This window comes from Pelophylax lessonae, assembly GCF_965119305.1.
Source record: "Pelophylax lessonae genome assembly, chromosome: 4".
Taxonomy (NCBI): domain Eukaryota; kingdom Metazoa; phylum Chordata; class Amphibia; order Anura; family Ranidae; genus Pelophylax; species Pelophylax lessonae.
The window spans coordinates 154659368-154687274 of record NC_138771.1 but is presented as its reverse complement, the minus strand read 5'-3'; the positions used below and the strand labels follow the sequence as shown (position 1 = coordinate 154687274).

General features: G+C 44.9%; 1 protein-coding gene across 1 annotated transcript in view; it reads right to left on the bottom strand.

Annotated features, from left to right (window-relative positions):
• STRIP2 (striatin interacting protein 2) overlaps positions 1 to 27907 on the bottom strand; it is a 120107-nt gene that overhangs the window by 91091 nt on the left and 1109 nt on the right. The window contains exons 2-4 of the mRNA XM_082255298.1: positions 17768 to 17837; positions 13043 to 13117; positions 2635 to 2766 (exon numbers count right to left, since the gene is read on the bottom strand). Coding sequence (XP_082111424.1) covers positions 2635 to 2766; positions 13043 to 13117; positions 17768 to 17837 — 277 coding nt within the window. The remainder of the gene's footprint in view (positions 1 to 2634; positions 2767 to 13042; positions 13118 to 17767; positions 17838 to 27907) is intronic.

Genomic DNA, 27907 nt, shown 5'->3' with positions numbered 1-27907 from the left:
ATATGGCACATATCTGGTGGGAATGCCCAAAGTTACAAATATACTGGCAGAAGGTACGAAAATATATAGGGGAGATTGCCAAAACTGAGATTGTAGATGACCTGTTGCTCTGTTTTTTTCCATAATACAGATAGACCACTAAAACAATATAGGAATATATTAGTACCATACTTATTGAATGCAGCAAAAGCAACAATCCCTAACAAAAATGGTTAGAAACAAGAGAGTCCTACCACTGAGGGATTGGTTTAAAAGAATGGAATAGATAGATAGATAGATAGATAGATAGATAGATAGATAGATAGATAGATAGATAGATAGATAGATAGATAGATAGATAGATAGATAGATAGATAGATAGATAGATAGAATGGAATATCAGTGCAGTAGCAGAGCAGATCAATTAGAGACTCTCATATATGGAAAGGATGGGAAGAGTTTAAGAAAAAAAAGGAAATATTTGGAAATGTAGGGAGAGAGGGAGGTTTAGGGATGGGGAGAAAAAGGTGTGAGCGGTTATACTAGTGGGAGAGATGGAAAGGGAAAGGAGGGGTTTTCTTTGTAATTTTTTTTTTTTGCACATGAAGGATTAAATGTGGGAATTTATTGTATATGAAAAATCATATAAAGAACAAAAAAAAAAAAAAAAAAACACATTACACGTTATCCAATCCAGGGGCACTTAGTCTTGACATATTAAGTATCACCTATTAAATAATTAATCCAGGGCTTCCATGTTTTCTCAAATAGTGCAATTATGTTGTTTGATCGCAATTTGATGCATTTTGACCAAAACGCATCTGCAGTAGAGATGAATGGAATGGCATGGAAATACATAAAATGAAATTTAATGCAGAAGGTACAACCTTTCCCTGGAAAAGGAAGCTTGAAACGCAAACAAGACATTTTGAAATGCAGCAGTGTAAGGCCTGCTTCATATATATATATATATATAGAATGTGTGTGTGTGTGTGTGTGTGAGATCGACCGATATCGTTTTTTTTAATGCGGATACCGATATTTTGGTCATCAGATATCGGTATTGGCCGATATTGTCGGACATGTAAAAACTTTTTTTTTTGTTTACTTTTCTAAAGGTACTCCTTGTGGAGGGATCTGGGGTCTAAAAGACCTCAAACCCCTCCTTGGCACCAAAAAGCATTTAAAAATGCCAAGTTTGGCTGTTTTGAATGCTGTCATTTTTTTTAATTTGGCGCAGAGTACCCGGAAGTGATGTCATGACATCACTTCTGGGTTTTTTACATGGATCTTCTCTTCGGCTGCGGTGGAGGTAGGATGCCCGGGTCTCCCGGTGGGACAGGAGACTGGGGCGAGCCGCAGAAGGCGGTAGGAGGGGGGGGGGGGGGCTCCTTGTACACATACACATATATACATACACACATACATATTTAAAATGAAACTCACTAGCTTGAGAAAAACAGACTAAGCCCATTCAGTAAACAACAGGAGGAATATTCACCTCTCTGGGGAGTGGGTACATTTTTGCTCTCATGTACTGCTGCTATCCAAGGCCAGCCATACATGGCTCAAAGTTCCTCTTGTTCGGCAGAAGAGTTTTCAATTCGGACAAATTTTCAATCCATGTATGGACAGGGGGGTTGCACAGATTTCGATCTACTGATCAACTTCTGCACAACCAGCCTAACACATTGATGTGTGCTGATAGCATGTTGCCCACTTGGCACTATGGTTCCTCCAACAACCCCCAAATGACTTCACATCAGAATGAATCTGGTAAACCTATCTTAAGTTACAGTTTCCCTTTAAAATGAAAAGTATTACATAATACATTGTTACCAGCCCTAATATTCATCATAGAAAAACTATACCCTGCAAGTGGAATTTATTTTTTCCCAGGATTTGTTTGGGTTTTTCTTTTGTGCACTTAAAATGTTTGTGTTTGATCACAAAATCCCAAATCCATACAGGATACTAAATGGCTCTTATCTAAAATGACTCTTATGCATGTGACACCATGACTAACACGAACAAGAAAATACAAACTTCTTTGGGAGGGGGGACTAATGTGAATGGCTGTGTTCCTTGAAAAGCAGTAAAGAATTTGTTTGAGACACACAAAGCAATAAAATAACTTTACATAATGGGATGGGCTTGGTGGAACAGAGGAACGATGAGTGTGGTGTAAAAGGTGAGCCATACAAGGAGCAATTTTTTTAAAGGAAAGAATTTTGTTCGATTCCCCCATCAACACAGTCAGTGTTGATGCAGAAATTCCTCCTGCCAGGCCATTGTCTTTTCCCGGGGGGGGAGGGCAGGAGAATACAGTGATTATTGCTTGCGGCTATAGCAGCTGCTAGCTACAATCACAATAAAATCCATCAGCCTGGTTGTACCCAAGTTGATCGATCAATCAACTTGGTACATTCAGCCTGTCCAATAACGGATCAAATAGAACGATTCCAACGGTGTATGGCCGGCATAAGTTACACTGTTTTGATTCTAACCTGCTGGCTGAAAATTCCAGTGTCATCAGACTGTTTATTAGTCCAGAACTACAAATGTCACTAAAGAGATGAGCAGTTTAGACAAAACAGCCGCACTACAGTACAGAAGCCTGATGAAACAACACCCCTTCGTTTTCCTGATTCCCACCTTGTGCCAGGTAGAGGATAGCTCTAGCGGCCGACAGACGCTTCTCCCGAGACACCACCTCCAGTTCATCAAGGAGGTACATGACTTGAGTTGTGTGCTGCTCTGCGTCCAGGGACATCCATCTTGCCTCTCCTATTGGCAGAAGAAACAGTATTAAGCATAACCCAATCTTTGTAGCAGAAACAATTGCATTTTACCAATGTTCTCTTTCCAGATACAATACAAATGGCTCTCTAATGAACATACTCATTGTAACACATTTATTACTATATTCAATAAACTGCCTCCTAAACTTTCTATACTGATTTGCCAAAGGGACTAGGATCACTACCTCACAATTGAATGGGCTGCCAAATACACCAAAAAAAAAAGGTGCATGCAGCATTTTTGGCAGTGCACGACAGGATGTTTGTGTTGTGCTGCGTTCAGAAGGTGTGCCGGGATGCCATTTATAATGTTGGCTTTAGGTAATGCACTATGATAAAGAGCATGTTACCACTAACAGTATGAACAGGCTCTAAAGCCGGGGAGGCCGCTGCAGGCAGGGCTCAGAATTTCTGAAGCAGCACATGACATGAACTCCATATCTGGGGTATAAAGCAGCTCTTAAGCCGTATACCATAGGAGGTCTGCAATGTGCTTTTTCCTCTGTCTGCATCCTGTATCACTTTGAAATTTTACGGCTGATTCTTATTGGTGGCTGCAAGAACCCCATTAATGACTTTAACGTCAGGATTTTTTCTATGTCAGTAGATGGTAGCCATTTGGGTGGCTGCAGAGTGGTAGGGGTCAAGTCCAAGCTCATTTCAAAATCAAAAGTTTTGCATCTACTGATCACTTTGTCATTATAATCTTCCAAAGGTAACCTTTGCCTAGGTATTATTTTGATCAAATGGTTAGAAGAGAGGGAAATATTTTGGCTGCGGACCTCCTTTTGGAAGGTACCAGAAAGTGTTCATTGGATTTAATGGGTATAGCAGACCTTTGTGTGTAGCAGTAAAAAGCATGAAGGAATTAACGGCTATAATTACAAGCGACTTAACACAATTTTCTTTTTCCATTCTTGATTTATAAATTTTTCAATGTATATAAAAAAATAAATAAAAATAATATATATATATACACACACACACACACACACATATACATATATATATATGTGTGTGTGTGTGTGTGTGTGTGTGTGTGTATGTGTGTGTATATATATATATATATATATATATATATATACACACACACACATATACACATATATACACACACACACACACACACACATATTATATATAATCAGTGCTAAAAATATGTACTGTTACTGTACTAAGGACACTGGCAGGAAGGGGGTAACACCAGGGGCGATCAAATGGTTAAAGGTGTGCCTAGGGGGTGCTTTATAACTGTGTGGGGGATGGACTCACTAGATGAACATAGAGATCTGGGTTCCTGAATAGCATAGAGCATCCCTATGGGGCAGCGGGTGTCAGCAAAGACATCTCCGCTGACACCCGCTGCTATCCAATTCCGATCCTGTCCGTGAAATCTGGACGGATGGAAACCCTATTTTCCATCCGTCTGGAGGATCAGATTAGAATGGACAGGCGGTTCGTTCTCATCTGATCTCCCCATAGAGGAGAGCGGGGATCTGACAGTGCCGTCTCTGCACACAGAGCAGATACAGAGCTGTCATCCGCATGCTCAGCGGGGATCAGCGGATCGATCCCCCGCTGAGCAGAATGGACTCCGTCGGGCGGTGCGCCCGCGTGAAAGGGGCCTTAGCATGTGCAGTGAGATCTCTGATGTGTCTTGCAAAGTTCCCAGAAGTGCAAGAGTCTGGCTTGGCATCAATAATGCACATTGTGATGTCTATAATGAAGGCATGTAAAAATGTAAATACAGAAGAAAATAGACCGTAACACACAGTCTTGTTTTTTTTTTTTTAAAAGATCTTTATTGATATCCAACACAGTCATACACAAAATGGAAATGCACGTGACAAATTATCCATCATCCTTAGTACATGTCAGAGATACATCCAAACCATACAGTAAAGCAGTATTATGTATACAAAATAGCAGAGCAGTATCCCCAAGCATTTGTGCGTTGGGCAAAAAAAAAAAAAAAAAAAAAAACAAGTTGGATATAGAAAGTTTTTTTTTTTTTTGAAAACACAACAAATCCACACACCTAGGCTTCCCCTCCTCTCCCCCCTAACACGGAGCAAAAGAGGGGAAACATAGAATGTGTCGGCAGATAAGAACCATTTGGCCCATCTAGTCTGCTAGAAGCTTTCCGGGCAAATCTTAGCCGAAGTCTCCAGTGTAACCAAAGTGCAGGAACTTCCCATTCGGTCAGCAAAGAGATAACTAAAAGTATAACAAATAGTGAAGAGCACAGACAGGTAGAGAAAGTAAAACCCTCCACTCCCTGTCCCCCACGTAGTGTGTGGTTGGTAGTCAATCAATTAATTAGGGCCCTGTAGATCCCACTCCCCCCCCCCCCCCCCGCCAAGTAGAACCGCACCAGTCTAGTCGTCAGTCTCCCCCACCAATGTATCAGCAGAGTAAACCCACCTATACTTGGGAGATCCCCTAGCATCATATGTCATCCGATACATGGGTATATCAGCATTTACCACCCTCAACCACATAGGTAGCGTTAAAGTATCAGTATAGATCCACCGTCTAGCAATCAGCTTTCTCACACAGAAAAAGAGGATACGCAAGAAAAGTTTCATTGCCGTGTTCATCCCATCCACCTATATAACCCCCAGGAGACATACCAGAGGAGAGCAGACATTGGGAAGACCGAATTTCTCCTCTATAAATTTAGTGACTTGAGACCACAAGGGCTGCACCCTAGAGCATTCCCATACCATATGAAGAAAGGAGCCCTGTCCCGCAGAGCATTTAGGACAGACATCCGAGTCCCTGTGATGCATATTAAATAAACGAACCGGTGTACAAGTTTGATGCAGATAGCGCAGCTGAATCATCTTATCTGTCGATGATATAACTGTGCTAAGGTACATCTCAAGCACCTCCTCCCAACTTTCTTCAGACGATTCAGGTATAATGTTCAGCCATCCATCTAGCCCTAGCACGATCTCCCGGGCCAGGACCCCCAGGACACAGCGCCCCATAATATCTAGAGACCTTCTTAAGCGGATCCGGGTCCAAAAATCACAGCTTCAAGAGAGGAGTTAGCCAAAAGAACTGCCTCCCCCCCGAACTGCGCCCTCACCGCATGTCGAAGCTGCAGATACCGGAATCGCCAGGTCCCAGGTATCCCAAACCGTTCCCTAAGTCGCTCAAATGACTCCAACCTCCCCTCATGAAATAATTGATGGAGATATTTAAGACCATATTGGGCCCATTTACCCCCATCTTGCAACTTAGCTAACTCACCCAACGACGGATTATACCATAGCGGATTGTTTGGAGACCTCATCAGAGAACCATCCCCAGCATGGCGGGCAGAGATACGAAACACCCTTCCCGGTAAGGCCATTACTGACCCCAATTCACTGCCAGGAACCCCTTTCCGGTATAAAATATTGAGCAGCGTTTCGAAGGAGGAGGCCAGAGCCCCCTCCAACTCAATAGTTACATTGGGAACCTGAGGAAAAAACCTCCAATGTAAGTATATCAACTGAGAGGCAAAGTAGTATGAACGCAAGTCCGGGACAGCCAAACCCCGCCCCGAAACAGGGCGCTTCAGCACGGCCAAAGCCAATCGAGGCGGCCGTGAACCCCACAACAGTGTGCTAAGAATGGCATCTATGCACTGAAAAACCTTCTTTGGGATATATACACAGGTGAATTTGAGAGGACATATAAATATTTGGGCAAAAAGATAATTTTATATATATTCACCCTACCCATCAAAGTGAGAGGAAGGGTTTGCCACCTGAGCACACTGTCCCTAAAGGCTTATATAATCGGAGTAAGATTGTTCTCCAAAAACTTGGCTAAGGGGAGTTGGAACAAAATCCCCAGATATTTAAAGGAGCGAGTTAGAGGAATTGGGCACCCCTCCGGGATCGCAATCATCTTGTCCAGTGGGAACAAGGAAGACTTAGACCAATTTATACAGAATCCCGAATAGTCCCCAAACTCCTGAATCACTTCAAAGGCATATCGCAAAGAAGGGCCCGGGTCCTGCAGATACAGGAGCATGTCATCCGCATATAATGAGACGCGCTCCTCCATCTGACCCATGCGTAACCCCCGAAAAGCTGTACTCACTCTCAGCCTTATTGCCAAAGGCTCCATAGCTAGGGCAAACCGCAGGGGCGACAAAGGGCACCCCTGTCTGGTTCCCCTATACATGGGAAAGGGTTCGGAGATCAAACCATTTACCCTTATCCTGACCAAGGACTCCGTGTATAACAGTTTCACCCATGCCAGAAAAGCATTTCCAAAGCCATAAGCTTCCAGCACCCGAAAAAGATACGGCCATTCAACGGAATCAAAAGCTTTCTTTGTGTCAAGGGATGCTACAATCCTCTCCCCGGAATTCTCATGCTGGGTCTGAATATTAAGAAAGAGCCTCCGAATGTTCATCTGTGCACACCTACACGGCATAAATCCCGTGTGATCGGCCTTCACTAGTTTCAATATAACTTTCTGCAATCTCAGGGCCAGGGCCTTAGCCAGAATTTTAGTGTCCTTATTAATCATGGAGGGGGGGGGGAACGCCCCCTTCCCTCGCGGACTCATAGACCAGCAATAAATGCGGTGTCAACAAGCCACCAAAGGTACCATACCATTCAGAAGGCAGGCCGTCCAGTCCAGGGGATTTCCGTGGAGCAATAGCCTTCTCAAGCTCCTCCAAGGAAAGTCCCCTGTCCAAAAGAACCCTGTCCTCCTGACAACTGCGGGAAGTCAATGCCCTGCAAATAGTCAGTGAGGTCAGAGTGATCCCAAACGGCACACGACCTGTATAGTTCACTATAATAGAATAAATACCTGCAGTATCCCAGCGGGGTCCGTAACTTCCTGCCCCCGCACCCCAGTAATACATCTGACATGCACTGGAACATAATCCGGGTGGGCAAGGTACGACAACAGACGACTATTCTTGTCCCCAAATTCAAAAATCCTCCGCCTCTGGGCTAACATCGTCTTTATAGACTGATCTGTCAAAACTAGCTGCAGTTCCCTAGTCGCCTGTTGCCAACAAGTTAGTCTGTGAGGGTTAGGGTTTCACACATATTTCGCTTCGGCCCGAGAGACAGCAGTTTCTTTGTCCACCTTGGTGGAGGCCAGCTGGCATTGAAAACTCTTCAACTCTGTTAAAAAAACTCCCCTTAAAGTAGCCTTAAAGGCCTCCCACTGAAGCGGGGGAGACCCATAAGCCCCATTCTCGACCCAGTACTTAGCAATAGCTTGTTCACATTTAATCTTAATGTACTCCTCCTGCAGCCAGCTCGCCTCCATCCTCCAGTGTCGAATACCTGTCCGAATCCCCATTTGAAGAGTAATAACTAAAGGTGAATGATCCGACAGGACTCTAGTTAGATATTCAACAGACTCAACCAATTCAAGGCCCAGCTCCTCAGCGAGAACCGTGTCTACCCTGGACAGAGATTTGTGCGTCTCAGAATAGCAGGAACACTCCCTGACATCTGGGCGGGTATACCTCCAGACATCTCAAAAACCATAGGTAGCCAACCCATCTCGCTAAAGGAGTCGGGGAGCCAGAGGGGGCCCTCATCCTATCAAGTGAGGGGTCCTCCACCGTATTGAAATCTCCCATAATAAAAAATTCTCCCCTCCGCCACTTCCAGAGTAGCTTTGAGAAGATCATCGAGAGGAGAGATCGAAAATGGAGGGGGTATATATACACACATTCACTATCGTCAGTACCCTATTGCATACCTTAATGACCAAAATCACATATCTCCCAAACACATCAGTTTTAACCCAATAGGGCCCTGGCACCTGTCCAACCAAACCACACCCCCCCCCAGAAAAGAAGGAAGTCCCCTGGTCACCTGTAACAGAAAAAACATCCCAACATATCCCCCAAACCACCCACCCTCCCTGCACCCAGCCCCAACCTGCCAAGTGCTTCATGCTCCGAACCTAGTAACAGAATAAAACTGTGAGACGGGGAGCTAAATTGTCACCCCCGAACAAGGCCCACCAGGCCTACAGACCCACTTTACCGAGTGCTGTCCAGTCTCTCCGGAGCAAAAAAAGAAACCCCAAATTGAACCAAAAAAAAAAAAAAGGGGGGAAAACAAGGCATGGAAGTCAGCAAGTCCCCCACCCCTGCAGCTCCAAGTCAGAGCAGAGAGCACTCCACCTCCGCTCAGGGCGAGGATCCCAAAGGACCAAAGAAAAAAGTCAAGTGCAAAAAAGATCCCCCCTAAACCCCAGCAGAAAAAAAAAAAAAAAAAGGGGGGGGGGGGAGAAAAATAAGGGGGTGGGCGGGTATAAGGGAGGCAAAAACAGTCCAAGAGTCAAAGAAAAGAGGGGGGTGAAAGAAAAATTGGGTAAGAGCAAAGTCTAACCGTCCGCCTGTGGTGCAGTTCCATATTCTTGAGCAGACTCTCGTTTGCATCCTTATGTCAGCAACAGCATACCGTCAGTACCTCTTCAGGATCTACGGAGACTCTCCAGGATTGCGATTTCCACGAGCATCAAGCCATCTGGAGACCTCAGTGGGGCTAGTAAAAAAATGGGTTTTGCCTCTATTCACCACACGCAGCTTGGCCGGATAGAACATACTGTACATCAGATTAATCTCTCTGAGACGTTTCTTCACCTGCTGGTAACTGGCCCGTTGTTTCTGCGTGGTCACCGAAAAGTCAGGATATATGGAAATGCGATATCCATTATATTCCAGCTCAGGGACCATTCTCGCCACTCTCAGAATGTTCTCCCTGTCCCGGAAGTGTAGAAGCTTAGCTATCATAGAGCGGGAAATTGCTCCACTTGGAGGCGTCCTGGCAGGGATTCTGTGAGCCCTCTCAATGGCAAACAATCTAGTGAAGGTAGTCGCCTCCATATTGGCCTTCAGCCAGCCCTCCAAAAAATCCTCAGGCCGTCCAGCTTCCGCGCCCTCAGGGAATGCCACAAGTCTGATGTTATTCCGGCGCATACGATCCTCCATATCTGCCATCTTAAGTGTATGTTCCAATATTGCTTTTTTAGCCACCTGTACCGTGGTCTCCATAGGCCTAACCACATCCTCCAAATCACTGATTCTCCACTCTGCAGCATTCGTCCACTCCTTTACTTTAGCCAATGTCCGGTTTCAGAAAGGAGAGTTCTATCTTAAGGCCATCAATCTGCTCTGTGAGGGAGGACCCGCAGAATTGTATAGCCTCCATTATCTTTGACAAAGATGGCTCCCCTGACCCGGATGTCTCTGGCACCTCCTTACTCCCCTGCGTGGCCAGCCTGTCCATCGATCTTCCCTGTGTTAAACCCCTTTCCTCCTATTCTTAGGGGTGACAGGAGGTATCTCAGGGGGGGGTCCCAAGTAACCTGCCCAGGCTCGATATGGCTCCTAGCATGCGTCTCTTCCACTGCCTGTCCGCCGGCGCCATCTTGGGAGCCCCAGGCAAAACGAGCCAGCCTGTCTCCCGGGGGTGTGGGGGCCATTCTCCTGTACTTTACCTTCAGGGGGGTCACCACCGCTTTTCCCAAGGTCCTCCCCAAGTACTCTGCGGCAAAAACGAGCAGTCTGTATGCAGGATAACGGTAGGATCTCAGGCTAGAAGACGGAGCTCTCTCCCCTCACGTCCTCATGTCCGGCGCCGGCTCCGCCCCCACACAGTCTTGTTTAAACATTTTGGTTATATGCACAGTTTTGCAAAAGTAATAGGTCTACTTCAATACACAGTACTATAACTTCAGCAACCTCTTTCCCTCTTCAGTGGATGGAACACTTCAAATATTTGGGAATCAAAGTGGACAGATGTACATTATTATCTTGCCCCGAACCTCACCCACCTCCATTAGCAAATGTGAGCAAAAATGTTTTCCCCCGGTTGACATTGATCTTTATGGGGCTGATCAACAATATTTATCCCCAAATTAAATTAGGTCTATATTGCCCCTTTGAATTCCCAGGAGGGTCTTTCAGGAGATTAACAAATATGGTTTCTGTCGTTACCTGGGCCAGGATCCCAACAAGAATGGCAATGGCTACCATGCACTTGTCCTTATAGAAAAGTAGCATAGTGCTACCCGACTCTGAACTTTACAACTAGGCTTCCTGCGATTGTAAGATGGCAGTTTGCACAACTGAAATACAATATGCCAGTTCACGTGAAGGCCACTCTTGTGTTCCTTCGGATTTTATGCTTAAAGTGGATATAAACCCCATTCATGAAATTTGACCTGGGCACAAATATTTGTAGTGTTTACCTATTGCTCTCCAAAGCCCTAAGTCCCGTGTTTTTCTGCTGCTCCGTTCCTCTATCAGCATGATAACTTCTCCGACACAGGAGATAAAAGAAGCTGGAAATTTGTGTTGGGGTGGTTGCATAGAGATAGATTAGCAGAGAGCTTGTCTATTCACAGCACAGAGCACAGCTCTGCATGTTTCTTCATTCCTCTGCCTATGTGGAGGGGGGGGGAGGGGGTTTGTGTCTTTCCTCCGAACAACTGTCACACAGTGTATTCCAAGACTCCACACCCAGTGCTGGAAATGGAAGAAAAGATTCTAACACGATGTGCACTTTCTAAACAGTGTAGAAAGCTGAAGACATCAGATATACAAATAAAATGTAGGGAGATTTGTTTAATCTCTGTGTATCATCTGAGGCTGTTAACTTCACTGGGTATATGCGAGGGTTTAAATCCACTTTAATAGAGAAATTCAATTTTTTCAGGATCTCAAACCCAAATATGACCTACCAGATTGGATGCTGTTGCAGTATATCCAAAACGCACCATACATCTCGCTCCCAGTTCTTTTAACCGATTGTCCTCCAGTCAGATACTAAAACACAATTCTTATTTATGAAGGATCTTAGGAAACCCCACTCTTTCCTTTATGCCTGCCTCCTTTTCACCACTTTGTCCAAACTTGCTGTAGATTGGAGCAGTGGCAGGGATATACCTACCCTAGATGAATAGGGTGGAGAGAATGGTCTTGGGAATTGCAATGGGGTATATTTTACAGCACAGCGATTACATAAGATCAACCCCCCCAATGCCCCTCATGTGCTTTAGATGCAAAACAGAAACTGGTACTTTTCTACATATGTCACGGACATCCCTCCAAATACAACAACTTACAGGTTATAGGTCTTTAAGCTAACAATTCTCCACTGCAACTTGTTTTGTAGCTGTGACCTACTCTGACACTATTAAATTACTAATATTCTATGACACGGCTTATCAAACTTGCTTAAAGGTTAAGAGCCAGGTGGGGGTCAGGGGGCTGTCCGCTGTCACACAGGTGGCAGGACTTGTTGACTCTGGTCTGCACACAGTACTCTTCCGGGGGGAGCCGCATATATTGGTGGCCACCGTCACGTTGAAGGCCGCATTGACGAACTCCAACATACAGCATTATGGCCACTTGCCCTCGTCCCCTCCGAACACTCTAAACATGACCACCTGGACACCCTGCAGCAGTAGTAGTATGGACAGGGCGATCAGTGTGGGAAGCCGCATCCTCTGCTCCATGAGTTCTCCGGCAGGGATCGCTGTGTGATGGGATGCGAGCCTGTGGTGTTCTCTAGGGATCTGGCTCTCATAGGGCTGTGGAGGGAGTTAGGGGAAGTATGCACCAGAGGACTCCACCTGGACTCTGTACATGGAGAGGGATGGAGGAGATTACGGGTGTCCCAGGACACTGGACGAAGCTCGCTCTATGGGGCAGAAGAGAGTGGCTGAGGGCACGGGGTGTGGAATGAAAGATCTCAAAGCAGTGTGGGCTGGCGGGGTCCACGTGGGGACCTGGTGCCTGGGATTTGTCCAGCCCTAATCTGTGATAAAACTTACCTCGCTCGATAAAATTACTAATCTATTCACAGCATTATGCAAAGTGAGAGTACCTCCTTCACTGGAAATCACAGATGCTGCCTCAGCTATCCTCATGGGAATGCAATGTTATGTCTGTTACTACCCTAAACTAAAAGTAGAAATTGCCCTAGAAATGATAGAATTCAGATGCCAAGGTGAGATCGATTGACCAGCCTACCCCTCCCTCTACCTTTCCTCTTTCTCCTGGCATAACGTACGATTATAAAGAACCCAAGGCTAACATCTGTATTACCAAAATGTCTGTAGATCATTGTACAAGGGACCACACTGGAATCCATCTTATTTAAAATTGTTTTGCGCTTTGACAATTTACAACTAATAAAGTTTATTCATAAAAAATATAATAATAATAATAATAATAATAATAATAATAATAATAATAAAGAGATAACCATTACCTTGAGCGTTAAACCTTTCCTCAAAACATCTGCGGTTAAGGTTAAACTCGGGCTCTTCCGTGTAGCTGTAAAGTTCTGTGAAAGGCATAAAATACTGTGTAAACATTTAAAGGCTAACTCCAGTCAAAACCCATTTTTCTAGTTTTGGATCTAGTGGGGAAGAATTTGGATCTAGTGGGGTCATGTCACACACAGATAATTCTGTTGCTGGAGACACTTTGCCAGTGGCAGAATCACTAACAAGGAGTGGCGGAGCGACCTGTCACTGGCTCAGGCAACAAGGAATCATTTCTGTTGCTGGTGAGTCCGTTGTCGATGACAGAATTGCCTGGGTGACATGGTCCTTCGAATCCTTAAGACATTAACTGTGTCCCCAGTGGGGAGCTTCTGCCCTTTACTTACTGTCCACTCAACGGGGCAGGAATTAAGGAAAGGTCTCTATAAAGTAAAGTGATTGTAAAGTCTCTTTTATTTATTTTTTTAAAGAAAAACATGTTATACTTACCTACCCTGTGCAGTTTAGCCCCGTACACATGTAGCGATCGTCGGCCGAACGATCGGCCGCCTTTTGTCCAGGGCTGTCCTGTCGGTTGAAAACTGCAAAAGACTGCACACGAATTTTGTTGGCCAACAACAGCCGACTGCAGAAGTGATGTCATGTGATGGTTAACTTTCCCTCTGTTTTTTCTTTTCTGAGCATGCCCAGTCTTGCAAATCTGCTGATTGTCGGCCGAATTCTGTACTGACTGGCGAACAATCGGCCGTTCTGGTGACGGCCAACAAAAATTTTAAAGTCTGCACGCCAGATTCTGTTCGGCCGAAAATGCGCATCATACTAACAAGCCTACAATCGGCCGATCGGTCGACGGCCGAATATTTACGGCCGACGATCGGTACGTGTGTACGGGGCTTTAGTTTTACACAGAGCAGCCCAGATCCTCCTCTTCTCGGGTCCCTCTTCTGCACTTCTGATCCATCTCTCCTGTTGAGTGCCCCTACAGCAAGCCGCTTGCTATGGGGGCACCCGAGACACAGCTTTGTGTGTCCATTCAGACCCAGGCCTGCCCCCTTTCTTTCCTGATTGTCTCACTGACAGCAGCAGGAGCCAATTGCGCTGCGCTGCTGTGTTAGCCAATGAGGAGGGGGGAGTCCCGGGCAGTGGAGACACTCCTACATTGCTGGATAAAGATGGCCTTAGGTAAGCATTAGGGGGGCTGAGGGGAGCTGCTTAATAGGATTTTTTTTTATCTTAATGCATAGAATGCACTAAGATAAAAATAAAAATAACCTTCTGCCTTTACAATCTCTTTAACCCCGGAAGATTTTACCCCCTTCCTGACCAGGCCCTATTTTGTGATTCTGCGTGGTCGTGTGACGCTGTACCTAAACAAATTTGACATCCTTTTTTTCCCACAAACAGAGCTTTCTTTTGGTGGTATTTGATCGCCTCTGCGATTTTTTGATCATGCGCTATAAACAAAAAAAAAAAAAAGCGCCAATTTTGCAAAAAAAAAAAAAAAAATAATATTTTTCACTTTTTTATATGAAATTCCCCCCCAAAAAAATGTAAAAAATCTAAATTTTTTAACATTTTTGGCCAATTTGTTTTCTGCTACATATGTTTGGTAAAAAAAAAAAAAAAAAGTAGCAATAAGCGTATTTTGATTGGTTTGCGCAAAAGTTATTGCGTTTACTAACTAAGGGAAAGATTGTCATTTTTTTTTTTTAACGAGTAATGGCGGTGATCTGCAATTTGTTTTGCGGGACTGCGACATTGCGGCAGACAGATCGGACTGACATTTTTTGGGGATACCAGTGACATTACTACAGTAATCAGTGCTATACATATGCACCGTTACTGTAAAAATGACACTGGCAGGGAAGGGGTTAACTTTATTGGGGAAGGAGGGGTTAAGTGTGTCCCTAGGGGCGTGCTTCTTACTGTGCAGGGATGTGGCTGTTTGTGTAACAGCAGAGATCTACAATCGTACATAGCAGGACTTTATGATCTCTGCACTTACACAAGGGAGAATGACAGGCGGCTTTGTTTACATTAGCCGCCTGCCTTTCTCCCTCTGTAACTGACGCTCGTGCTGAGGTGTCCGTGAACGAGCGGGGGCGGGAGTGCGCCTCCGGCGGCGCGCGCTCGCCCCCTATTGGCTAACAGGCTAGTGACGTACCGGTACGTCACTTTGCCTGCACGGGGCTGACTGCCGCAGTATATGTACAGTACTTGCGGAGGTCGTCAAGCGGTTAAGACATGTGCAAAGAAAAAATAAATAAATAAATAGTATTCTCATTGGAAGATTTCCCCTCTATGTCCCCGTTCACACTGGGGCGACCTGGTCGCCTGACAGGTCGCCTTCCATAGAGAAGCTGCGGACCCGTTCTAATAGGAGCGACACAAGTCGCTCCGACTTAGAAAAAGGGTCCGGAGCTTCTTTGGGGCGACCCGGAGCGACCTGCATAGACTTCAATGTTATGAAGTCCGTGCCAGCCGCTCCGAGGTCGCGGTGCGAGCAGCGCGCCGCGACCTATGAGGTCGCCCCGGCAAGTAGCGTCACCCCAGTGTGAACGGGGCCTATTACTTTTCTGGGGGCAGCCCGAAATTTGGGATTTTCATTTACTTTCAATGGGGACGGTAAACAGGACAAATAGAGACGGTGAATCTCCTTAACAGAAGCACAGACTGCAATAAAAACTGACAAGGTTTCTAATTCCTCTCCACTCCAGCCAAAACTAAAAAAAAAAAAAAAAGTTTTACCTTTAGTTTTAACACTGCTAAGGGAAAGTTAGTAAAAAACGTAAAGCTGTGTTTTCTCAGAAAACCCAATCTTGTGCTAGAAAAAAAATATTTTAAATGTATTTCCTTTGCTCATGATTGCATATTCAAAGTAAATACAGTTTTTCCTTTTTCATGAACATTTACTTTACAAAGTGAACATTAACTTTGCTAGGTGGAAATCCTCTACGCCTTTAGAAAAGCAACCCACTGTGTCAGGGTGTGAAAGGTATAAGGAGTGGAGGGACATCTCACAATGGAAACAACAGTCATAGACAACAATAGAACTTGGAATTGGAACAAAATAGACACACAAAAAACAAAACTTTGCACGATATTGGATCATATTAAAGTGGAACTTGACTTTCTCAATCAGCATTTACTAATTTTTATTACTTATGCTCTTAGCATTAATAAATAGGAAATTCCATCATATTTACTTGTTTTTTTTTTATTTTTATTTTTTTTTACATTTCTTCAGTTACTTTCTGGTTTCCAGGCCTAGGCAAATGATGTCATACATCGCAAATGATGTCATACATCCCAGGAGTCTTCAGGAGGGGAGTTCTCAGCTAAGTATACCTCCTGCCTGCATGCTTGAGCTAAGGGCAGATGGATTCCAGGAAGTAAGGCTGAGTTCACACTGGCATTAAAATCAGCCGTCAGAGAGGCGTTAAACATCAAACGCCTATGCACAAGATACCATAGACAGCACTATTTAAACATGAATCGTAAGCGTCACTTCAAAATTAAAGCCTCATGCCGAGCCTTTCAAAGCCTCCCATTTAAGTCTATGGTAATGCTTCACAAATGCTCTGGCAGACAGTTGCAGGGCGTTAAGATTAGCTTATTACCTGTAATGGAATAGGAGTTTGTGGAGCAGTTTTAATGCGCCTTAACGCTCGTCAAATGCTTTAGAACTGCCCATAGGGCGTTTGGGGAGCGTTTTTAATTTCTCATTAACGCTTGTAAAGCGCCTGTGTAACGCCCATAGTAAAGCTTATTAAAGTGAGTCTAACGCCCATACTAACGCTATAGGAGCTGTTGTTAGCCATTAGAAATTTAGTCAAGTGTGAACAAGCCCTAAAATGCTACATGAATCATCTGCCCTTACTCAAGATGGGTGTTTTTCATAGTGATTTCTCAGCAAAAAAAAGCATGGAGACATGGATGTTTGAGTTGCTTTAAATATTAAAAATGAATTAAACAGCAATTTTGGTTTGTGGTGCTCAGATGCAGTGTAGTTCTGCTTTAGGCCTGGTTCACACCTATGCAGGTTGCAGATTGCATTTTTCCAGGTGCATTTTTCAATACATGTTTTGAACAATTGAAGTCTATGGAACCAACCAAAAAAAGTTCCTGGACCTTTTCATAAAATGCTCAAATGTGAATGTGACCCATAGGAATCCATGTTAAACAGGGCAGCCATCAGAAATTTTGGGGTCCCTTATGCAGCTTTAGGCCTGGGCCCCCCCCCCCCCCCCCGGACCTGACCATCAACATTCCCCAGGGCCCCCCACTGTCTGTCCCACCAAGTCCCATCCCATGCCCTCCTCCATCCCATGCCCTCCTCCTTCTCCATCCCATCTCCCCAATCCAATGTATTCCACCTGCAGTCTCATTCCCTCCATTCCATGTCCTCCTCCTCCATCCCATCTCCTCTCTCTTGCACTGTGCACACTTCCTTGTTGCCAGGGGCCTGGTCCCCTCCTGACGCTCAGGCCCTGTAATGGTGCATCACCTGTACCCCCCTGATAGCGGCCCTGATGTTAAAATTAACCGTAGTGCATATCAGCAAAACTGAAAACACAGTAAAAACTGCATAGGTGTGAACCAGGCCCTACATGAAAAGGGTAAAACTGTGCAGGATTCCAGACTGACGATGACATGATTATACAGAGATAGAAGCAATGTTGCCCCTGGGTAATGTGTTCATGCCTCACCTGCTAACTCTGCAGACAACTGGTCTGAATCATTGTATTCAAATTCCAGAGTGGGACCATCTACCAGGCTCTGAAGATACAGGAAATCAATTAGCAAAAAAAAATAAAGGCAACATGACAGGAAAACAGCATGAGGACATTTTGAAGGATTGGAGACAGCTGGATGGAGATGACACGTCTAACTCCCTCCCCCCATCTCCAAAGCATTTATATACTGACACATACATAACATTGGAAGACATATTCATTAAACCAAAAAGGATTTTTTTAAAGAATGGATTAGGCTAGTTTTGGCACATTTTAAGTGCTCATATTGTTTGTTAGTGTAGACAGTCATGGATGTCACCATTATGTTTGTAGACCTCTAATAACCCCACTTCCTGAAGTAGCGAGAGTGTCAGCTGAGGGCTTGGAACAGACAGAAGTGCACAGGCTAAAATACATTTTCAAGAAGCTTCAGCTGACTAAACCTCTCTGTGTAAAGCTGTGATTGCAGTGGTGCCTAAACTGTATATGAACCTTAGGCTCGGTTCACATCTATGAAGTTTGCTTTTGATCCATTTCTGAAGTGCTTTTTGCATTTTTTGCACATGCTATTTTACCACGATTTGCGTTTTGCATTTTAATGTTTTGCCCAATTTGTTGCTGGGCAGATAAACCACAAATCACAGCAAAAAACGCACTACATGCTTTTCTGCAGCTTCTCCGTTGAAGTATATTAAATAAATTTAAAAAGCACACTTTTTCGTTTAAAAAAGCTCCTGACCCTTTCCAAAATCACAGCCTCTGAAAAAAGCATAGATATGAACGTGTCCCATTAGGAAACCATGTTAAAGCGGAGTTCCGGGCACAAAATCAACCTAATCGATTTTGTGCCCATCCGCTTGCTTTGCTTCACCTGTAAAGGAATTGGATAGTTAGGGTTATTTTTTTTTTTAACTTACCTCGTAATTGTAGAAAGAAATACTCACCTATTCTCCACTTCCTCCCTCTGTGGCTGCGGCCCGTGCTGTCACTTCCGGTTTGCAATGATTCCTGGGAGCTGAACGTCATCGCTCCCAGGAATCAATGCGACGGCACCAGCCCCACTCGTCACTTCCGGGGCGACGCCGCATTCCCTGCTAAACAGCTTCTGGGCATGCCCAGAAGCTGTGTAGGAATGTGGCGCCACACCGGAAGTGACGAGAGGGGCCGGTGAAGGCGCATTCTGGGAGAAGAAGACGCGGAAGAGGTCGCAGAAGAGGATCGCGCTGGCTTCAGCTGCCCACAACAGAGATGGCAACGCTGTGGAAGAAATTTTATAAGTGAGTATTTCTTTTTGCAGGTAAGTGCGAACCGGGACAGATCAGAGGCTAGCCATTGTGGAATGTACAAGCCCTGACTGTCCGGGGGGCATGTTCACTGAAAAAATGTTTCTGTGCCCGGAACTCCGCTTTAAATGAACTGTAGTGAGTTTCTGCAAAAATTAAAAAAGCACCAAAAAAATGCATAGGTGTGAACCAGGCCTAAGAAAGGAGAGAAAAGGTTCCTTATTTGTTCCCTGTTACCTACTGCCTTTACCATTGAGTCACCCTTGAGATGTCTGGAAGATTTCCTCAAACAAAGGTCTGTTTCCATACCGGTAGAATGGGATTTCAAATGTGGTAACAGAAAGAAGCCGCTCAGGTGAGGCAAAACACTCCGGTGCAGGTCGGATCCGCCATCCAGTAGTCCAATAATCAACAGAGAAAGTTGTACCGCACTCAGGAGAACTCATAACCAATGAGTAAGCGATTTGTGGAATCGTGAAACGCGTCAACCTGTCCCATGTCTGTGTGAAGCATTGTATGTATTCAAGTTTTATGGGGAATAAAACACTTCCATTTCATCTTCTCCTGAGTGCGGTCAAACTTTCTCTGTTGATTATTAGAATGGGATTTCATCTTGGTCTACCACTAGCTCAGTGTATGCCTCGTACACAAACTTGGCCTATAACTAGAAGGAAGTCCTGGCCTGTGTGTGTTGGGCCTGTTATGGATAAAGCCTCGTACACGCGATCAGATTATCGGACAAATTTACTTTAGTTTTTTGTTGCATGCTAGTCTCATATCTAAAGTGAAGAGGTTACTTTCATATGAAAATTCTCAGACGACAGAATTCAACTGCAGAAGTGATGTCATGTGTTGAATTGTTTCGTATGTATTCTTTCATTTCTGAGCATGCCTAGTCTTGCTCTTATGATTTTTTTCGGACGAAAACTGTACTAATTAAAACGAAAAATGGACGTTGTGTTAACATATGATAAAAAATTTATAGCCAGCACATCCAGTTTTTGTCGTCCGAAAATCCATCAACTGCTGTCGAAAGCACTATACTAACAATCCGAAAATCGGCAGATCGTTCGTTGGACGAAATTTAACTTGATTTTCTTATCGTGTGTACGGGCCTTAAGTCTAAGGTCTAGTACACACTATTACATTGCACCATTTGGGACCCACCAACAAAATATGGACTGAGCTACATGTCTCAAGCAATGAAGCATTTCTTAGAATTTACGCCATGAGTAAAATGAATTTCTGATTTTGAAGGTATTCCTTAACCACTTTACCACTAGAGCATTTTGCTGTCTTACGTCTGGGCCACTTTTTGCGATTCGGCACTGTGCGACTTTAACTGACAATTGCGCGGTCGTGCGACGCCATACCCAAACGAAATTTACGTCCTTTTTTCCCACAAACAGAGCTTTCTTTTGGTGGTATTTGATCACCTGTGCGATTTTTACTTTTTGCGCTATAAACAAAAAAAGAGCGTTTGTTTTGAAAAAATAACAATATTAACATTTTTTTATATGAAATTCCCCCCAAAAAAGATGTAAAAATCGAATTTTTTTAAAATTTTTGGCCAATTTGTTTTCTGCTACCTATGTTTGGTAAAAAAAAAAAAAATCGCAATAAGCGTATTTTGATTGGTTTGCGCAAAAGTTATTGCGTTTACTAAGGGAAAGATTTATGTAATTTTTGGTGTTTTTTTTTTTTAACGAGTAATGGCGGCGATCTGCGATTTTTTTTTGCAGGACTGCGACATTGCGGCGGACAGATCGGACCCTTGACTGACACTTTTGGGGGTACCAGTGACATTACTGCAGTAATCAGTGCTATAAATATGCACTGTTACTGTAAAAATGACACTGGCAGGGAAGGGGTTAATTTTATTGGAGAGGGAGGGGTTAATGTATGCCTGGTGCTTACTGACGTGTGGGGGGGGGAGGTGACTGTGTGAGACAAGGACAGATCGGATGTCCAGCTATGCTGAACAGTCCGATCTGTCACTCCCTGTCACTGAGGAGATCCGCCCGCTCTGTTTACACAGGCGGGTGGATCTCCAAACTGGATTCCCCGACGATCGGGGCAGAGCAGCGGCGATCGCCGCTGCTCCTCCCCTGGCCCGACTCCCGCTGTGAATGAAAACAGCGGGAGCGCGCCTCCGGCGGCGCGCGAGCGCCGCCTACAGGGGGAGGAGTCGGGCGACGTAGGTCTACGTCGTCAGACCTACAAGAGCCACTTTGCCGCAGTAGTACTACGGTACTCAGCGGTAAAGTGGTTAAGGTCTGTTACAGATCAGTGATCGTCCCCTTCCATTCAAGAATCCAAGGGATCATATCGGCTTTAAAAGCATCCATGCACATCACACAATCACATCTATCAGTACCTACTGGGCAAGTAGCCTGCCCCAATCACTAAAGTGTTCCCTTAGATAAGTGAAGTCAGTAGCATCTGACAGAGCAGCTAATGTCCTCTCATCTCTTCACATGGAAAGGACAGGCCTGCTTTGGACCAAGGTTTTGAAGCTCATTCATTCTTTGTTAGGCCATCCTCTCCCCATCGTTACTAAAGCACTAAAACCTGCACCTTGCCATCCAACCATCACACAACAAAGCCATTAACCCTCACTAAAGTTCTGGCATCCGATAGTTAAAGCAGAACGAATCCCTCCTATCCCTTTTCAGGCAAGGAAGCTGCCATCTTGGCCTCGGTTTGATCTGCAACTGCCATGAGGCTGCACATGTGATCAGTTAGGATACCAGCCAAGTGATAGTTTTGTTGACTGCTGACTGCACATGGCTGCAAATGTGACAGTTAGCAATCCCATCATTCCTGGAGAATAACAGTTTTTTGAAACCGTTAAGTCCCAGTTCACACTGGTTCATTGCGGGAAACCCTACGATTAAGTGCCTGTTCCTGCATCTGAATCGCACACTGCTTCACACTGACATTTGCAAACCACTGGGGTAAAGTTAATGACACCCCCAGAGTGGATTGTCAAATGGTGCAGGAATTGGATCGCATAGGTGTGAACCCCCACGTGATCCGATTCCAGTGCGTATCGAAAAAAAAAAAAAAAGTTCTGCAAATGTGATTTCAGTCATAGTTTGTATGGCAGAATTTGCATTGCACAGACATTGCATGTGATCTGCAACAGCAATGGGGTGAAAAATCACATGCGATGTCTGTGATCGTACAAGTGTGAACTAAGCCTGAATCGATGTGTTTAGTTCCGCTTTAAATGATGGAGCAGGATTAGAGGTGCACTGAATGGAAATTTCGGTGCCGAAACTTTATAATGCACTTAGCCAAGACCGATCATTTAAAAAGAAAAAAAAAAAAAAATATATATATACATTATATATATACATATATACACACACACACACAGTATATATACACACATACATACATATATACACACACACACTTAACTTTTTAATTAATATCATGAATTTAAATGAATATGAATTGTCGGTCATTATGTGCACCTTTAGCGCCAAGAAAAGCTCAAGAAATATATTTCCCTTTAAACTCGATGTATGCCTTCACACTGGTCCATTGCACTTCAAATTGTAGTGTTAAAAATCTTGCTTGGTCAGTTAAAAAACGTACCAAAAACTCACCTCACCATTGAAATGCAGTGAAAACGCAGCAAGAACGCATCAATAATGCATTGGGTCACATTTTTTTATGCTGTTTTTGAGTCACATGACCTGTAAACACACCATAAGCACAGTAACATCATGGTACAATCACAGCAAAATTGCGTGCGTTCTTGGCGCCATTACCGGCACCCTTTTCTCTATCTGCAAAATGCAGAAAACACCATTTTAAACCGCCAAAATGTTGGTGCATCTCTAAGCAGGATCGGACTCCTAGGCACCAAACTCCTGTTTGATAGTTGTGATGGCATTTATTTTGAAAGGCACCTCAATGTGCCAAGACAACATGGCTTCAACTCTACGTGTTCCAGTGTGCCGCAACGCATGGTAACATACTTCTGTGCGCTGTGTTACACTGCAACTGCTTTGTGTCTATTCTTGTACATTTACAGCCCATTCAAAATAATTGAGCATTCTTACCACAACGCACAAGAACAGTAGGGAGACCAGTTGTCACCAAGTAACAGGAAGTACTTGAACATTGACCTTCATGGCAGGATCCACCAGATATTATAATGAAACATGATCTATGAATTGGGAAGTTGGACCTTTCAATCGTGCAGCCATCCTCCATTCATAGATCACATTTCATTTACAGAAGCTGTAGTACGACTTCTATGAATGGAGAAGCTGGGCTGATGGCGGAGCATAGTCAGGCACTCTCAATGACAGCAAATAACACCTCCCATGGTTCTAATAATGCCAGCTGCACTGAAAGATTACAGTGGTGGTAGTGGGACTGGAGATGATGGATAGGATTTCAACTAACAGAAGAGGAATCAGCACAAGGAACACGTTACAAGTACGTTTTTGTCCGTTGTGCTTTTATTTTTTACTGCAGTTAGGCTTTAAAAAGGATCAGATCTATCCATAAAAGATGGGCTTTGCGTCGATAATTGCTAAACCTGCACTACCTGATATCTAAAAAAGGTGGGGGGGGGGTAGAAGCTGCTATCAACATTTTTTAAACCTTAATGCAGAGAATGCATTAAAAAGGTAAACACCATTTATTTACCTTTAGAACCACTTTAAAATCAAAGGGAATTACAATTTGTATCATAATTACAAATTTGTATCACATTTGATTAGGAATCATATCATTATTTTAAAACATAAGTGGTTATAAGAATACAGTCATGGCCAAAAATATTGGCACCCTGGCATTTGTCAGAAATTGCACCACTTCACCACGAAAATTGTTGCAATGACAAATATTTAGGCATTCTCATGTTTTTTTTTTTGTTTGTATTGGTAGGACACAAAAAAAAGTGTAGAAAAAAAAAAAAAGCCAAATCTGACACATTCCATGCAAAACTCCAAAAATAGCACCTTCTAAAAATTGTATGAAATAATTGCATTCCAAGTTTGTGATGCTCCTATAATTTGTAATTAAGCTCACCAGTATCAATTAACAATATAGAAAATCACACTGGCAGCCAGTTAAAATGGTAAAAATTTGATTCATCCTTTCTGTTGTGTGCCCCTGTGTGCCACACGAAGCATGGAGAGAGAAAGAGCAAAAAAGGATTGGAGAACAGAAATTTTGGAAAAGCATAGACAATTTCAAGGATACAAGTCCATCTCCAGAGATTTTAATGTTTTGGTCTTCACTGTGCACAACATTGTCAAGAAGCTTACAGCCCATGGTACTGTAGCTAATCTCCATGGACAAGGATGAAAGAGAAAAATCAAAGATTGCAACAAAGGATTGTTTGAATGGTGGGTGAAGAACCTTGATCAGCTTCCAGACAAATTTAAGCGGACCTTCAGGCACAGGGTACAAGTGTGTCAGCTCCCACTATACGTCCCCATTTGAATGAAAAGGGAGACCCAGGAGGACCCCACTGCTACCACAGAAACAGAAAAAAGCCAGATTGGAGTTTTCCAGAACTTACCAGAGGAAGTCAAAATCCTTTTGGGAGAATGTGCTGTGGTGTGGACTGAAGAAACAAAATTTCTACTGGTTTCAGAAAAATAAATAAGGCCTTTAAAGAAATGAATACGGTCCCTACAGTCAAACATGGTGGAGGTTCACTGAGGTTTTGGGGGTTGCTTTGCTGCTTCAGGCACTGGATGTCTTGACCATGTGCATTATGAAATCTGAAGACTAGGTCCTGGGTCTTACAGCAGGACAATGACCCAAAGCATACGTCAGAAAGCACCCAGAGGTGGTAGAAGACAAAGCGCTGGAGAGTACTGAACTGGACAGCAATGAATCCAAACCCAAATCCCATAGAGCACCTGGGGAGAGATCTCAAAACCGCAGTTGGGAAAAGGAACCCTTCCAATATGAGACTTGGAGCAGTTGGGAAAAGGAACCCTTCCAATATGAGACTTGGAGCAGTTGGTGAAAGAAGAGTGGTCCAATATCCCAGTAGAGAGGTATAAGAGACTCATTGATGGTTACAGGAAGCCATTGATTTTAGTTATTTTTTCCAAGGATTGTGCTACCAAATTTTCATTGAGGGTGCCAAAAAATTTGTCCAGTCCATTTTTGAATTTCTGCATGGAATGTGTCAGATTTGGCTTTTTGTTTTCCCATTATTTTGTGTCATACCAATACAAACAAAAGAAATAAACATGAGAATGCCTAAACATTTGTAATTGCAATCATTTTCTGGGTGAAGTGATGCATTATCTGACAGAAATGTGGGGGTGCCAATATTTTTGGCCATGACTGTACATGCCTGCTATTGGATATTAGTCTAATACAGCATGTGTGCACCACTAGTGACCTGTGCAGCACAGTGGCTCAGTTGTTAGCACTTCTGTGAAGCATTGTGAGCATAGTGTGACACCTCCGTTCTCTGACATGGCAGGGGCCTCCAGTGAAGCATTGTGAGCGTAGGGTGACACCTCTGTTCTCTGACATGGCAGGGGCCCACAGTGAAGCATTGTGAGCGTAGGGTGACACCTCTGTTCTCTGACATGGCAGGGGCCCACAGTGAAGCATTGTGAGCATAGTGTGACACCTCCGTTCTCTGACATGGCAGGGGCCTCCAGTGAAGCATTGTGAGCGTAGTGTGACACCTCTGTTCTCTGACATGGCAGGGGCCTCCAGTGAAGCATTGTGAGCGTAGGGTGACACCTCTGTTCTCTGACATGGCAGGGGCCCACAGTGAAGCATTGTGAGCGTAGTGTGACACCTCCGTTCTCTGACATGGCAGGGGCCTCCAGTGAAGCATTGTGAGCGTAGTGTGACACCTCTGTTCTCTGACATGGCAGGGCCTCCAGTGAAGCATTGTGAGCGTAGTGTGACACCTCTGTTCTCTGACATGGCAGGGGCCCACAGTGAAGCATTGTGTGCGTAGTGGGACACCTCTGTTCTCTGACATAGCAGGGGCCCACAGTGAAGCATTGTGTGCGTAGTGGGACACCTCTGTTCTCTGACATAGCAGGGGCCTCCAGTGAAGCATTGTCAGCGTAGGGTGACACCTCTGTTCTCTGACATGGTAGGGTCCTCCAGTGAAGCATTGTAAGCATAGGGTGACACCTCTGTTCTCTGACATGGCAGGGGCCTCCAGTGAGCCATTGTGAGCGTAGTGTGACACCTCTGTTCTCTGACATGGCAGGGGCCTCCAGTGAGCCATTGTGAGCGTAGTGTGACACCTCCATTTTCTGACATGGCAGGGGCCTCCAGTGAAGCATTGTGAGCATAGTGTGACACCTCCGTTCTCTGACATGGCAGGGGCCTCCAGTGAAGCATTGTGAGCGTAGTGGGACACCTCTGTTCTCTGACATGGCAGGGGCCTCCAGTGAAGCATTGTGAGCGTAGTGTGACACCTCCGTTCTCTGACATGGCAGGGGCCCACAGTGAAGCATTGTGAGCGTAGTGTGACATCTCTGTTCTCTGACATGGCAGGGGCATCCAGTGAAGCATTGTGAGCATAGTGTGACACCTCTGTTCTCTGACATGGCAGGGGCCTCCAGTGAAGCATTGTGAGCGTAGGATGACACCTCTGTTCTCTGACATGACAGGGGCCTCCAGTGAGCCATTGTGAGCGTAGTGTGACACCTCCATTTTCTGACATGACAGGGGCCTCCAGTGAAGCATTGTGAGCGTAGGGTGACACCTCTGTTCTCTGACATGGCAGGGGCCTCCAGTGAAGCATTGTGAGCGTAGTGTGACACCTCTGTTCTCTGACATGACAGGGGCCTCCAGTGAAGCATTGTGAGCGTAGTGTGACACCTCCGTTCTCTGACATGGCAGGGGCCCACAGTGAAGCATTGTGAGCGTAGTGTGACACCTCCGTTCTCTGACATGGCAGGGGCCCACAGTGAAGCATTGTGAGCGTAGGATGACACCTCCGTTCTCTGACATGGCCGGGGGCCTCCAGCGAAGCATTGCGAGACCCTCTGTTCTCTGACATGGCAGGGGTCTCCAGTGAAGCAGTGTGAGCGTAGTGTGACACGTCTGTTCTCTGACATAGCAGGGGCCTCCAGTGAAACAGTGTAGGCATAGGGTGACACTTCTGTTCTCTGACATGGCAGGGGCCTCCAGCAAAGCATTGTGAGCGTAGTGTGACACCTCTGTTCTCTGACATGGCAGGGGCCTCCAGTGAAGCATTGTCAGCGTAGGGTGACACCTCCGTTCTCGGACATGGCAGGGGCCTCCAGTGAAACATTGTGGGCTTACGGTGACACCTCTGTTCTCTGACATGGCAGGGTAAGGCACTGATTCACAAAAAAGAAGAAAGAAAGGAAAGCATGTATCCACTTAAATCTAGGAAGTATCTATGGGGACCCACTCGCTCATGTGTAGTACAGAAAAAGAAAAACTAAACCAGCGGTACTCATATGCCAAAAAAAAGGGGGACAGGTAGACCCCTGTGGGCTCTATAGCTGGGTGATGATGGGGGACGGGAAGTCCTGTGGGCTCTATAGCTGGGTGAAGATGGGGGACGGGAAGTCCTGTGGGCTCTATAGCTGGGTGAAGATGGGGGACGGGAAGTCTTGTGGGCTCTATAGCTGGGTGATGATGGGGGGACAGGAAGTCCTGTGGGCTCTATAGCTGGGTGATGATGGGGGGACAGGAAGTCCTGTGGGCTCTATAGCTGAGTGATGATGGGGGGGGGGGGGTCCTGTGGGCTCTATAGCTGGGTGATGATGGGGGGGGGGGGTCCTGTGGGCTCTATAGCTGAGTGATGATGGGGGACAGGAAGTCCTGTGGGCTC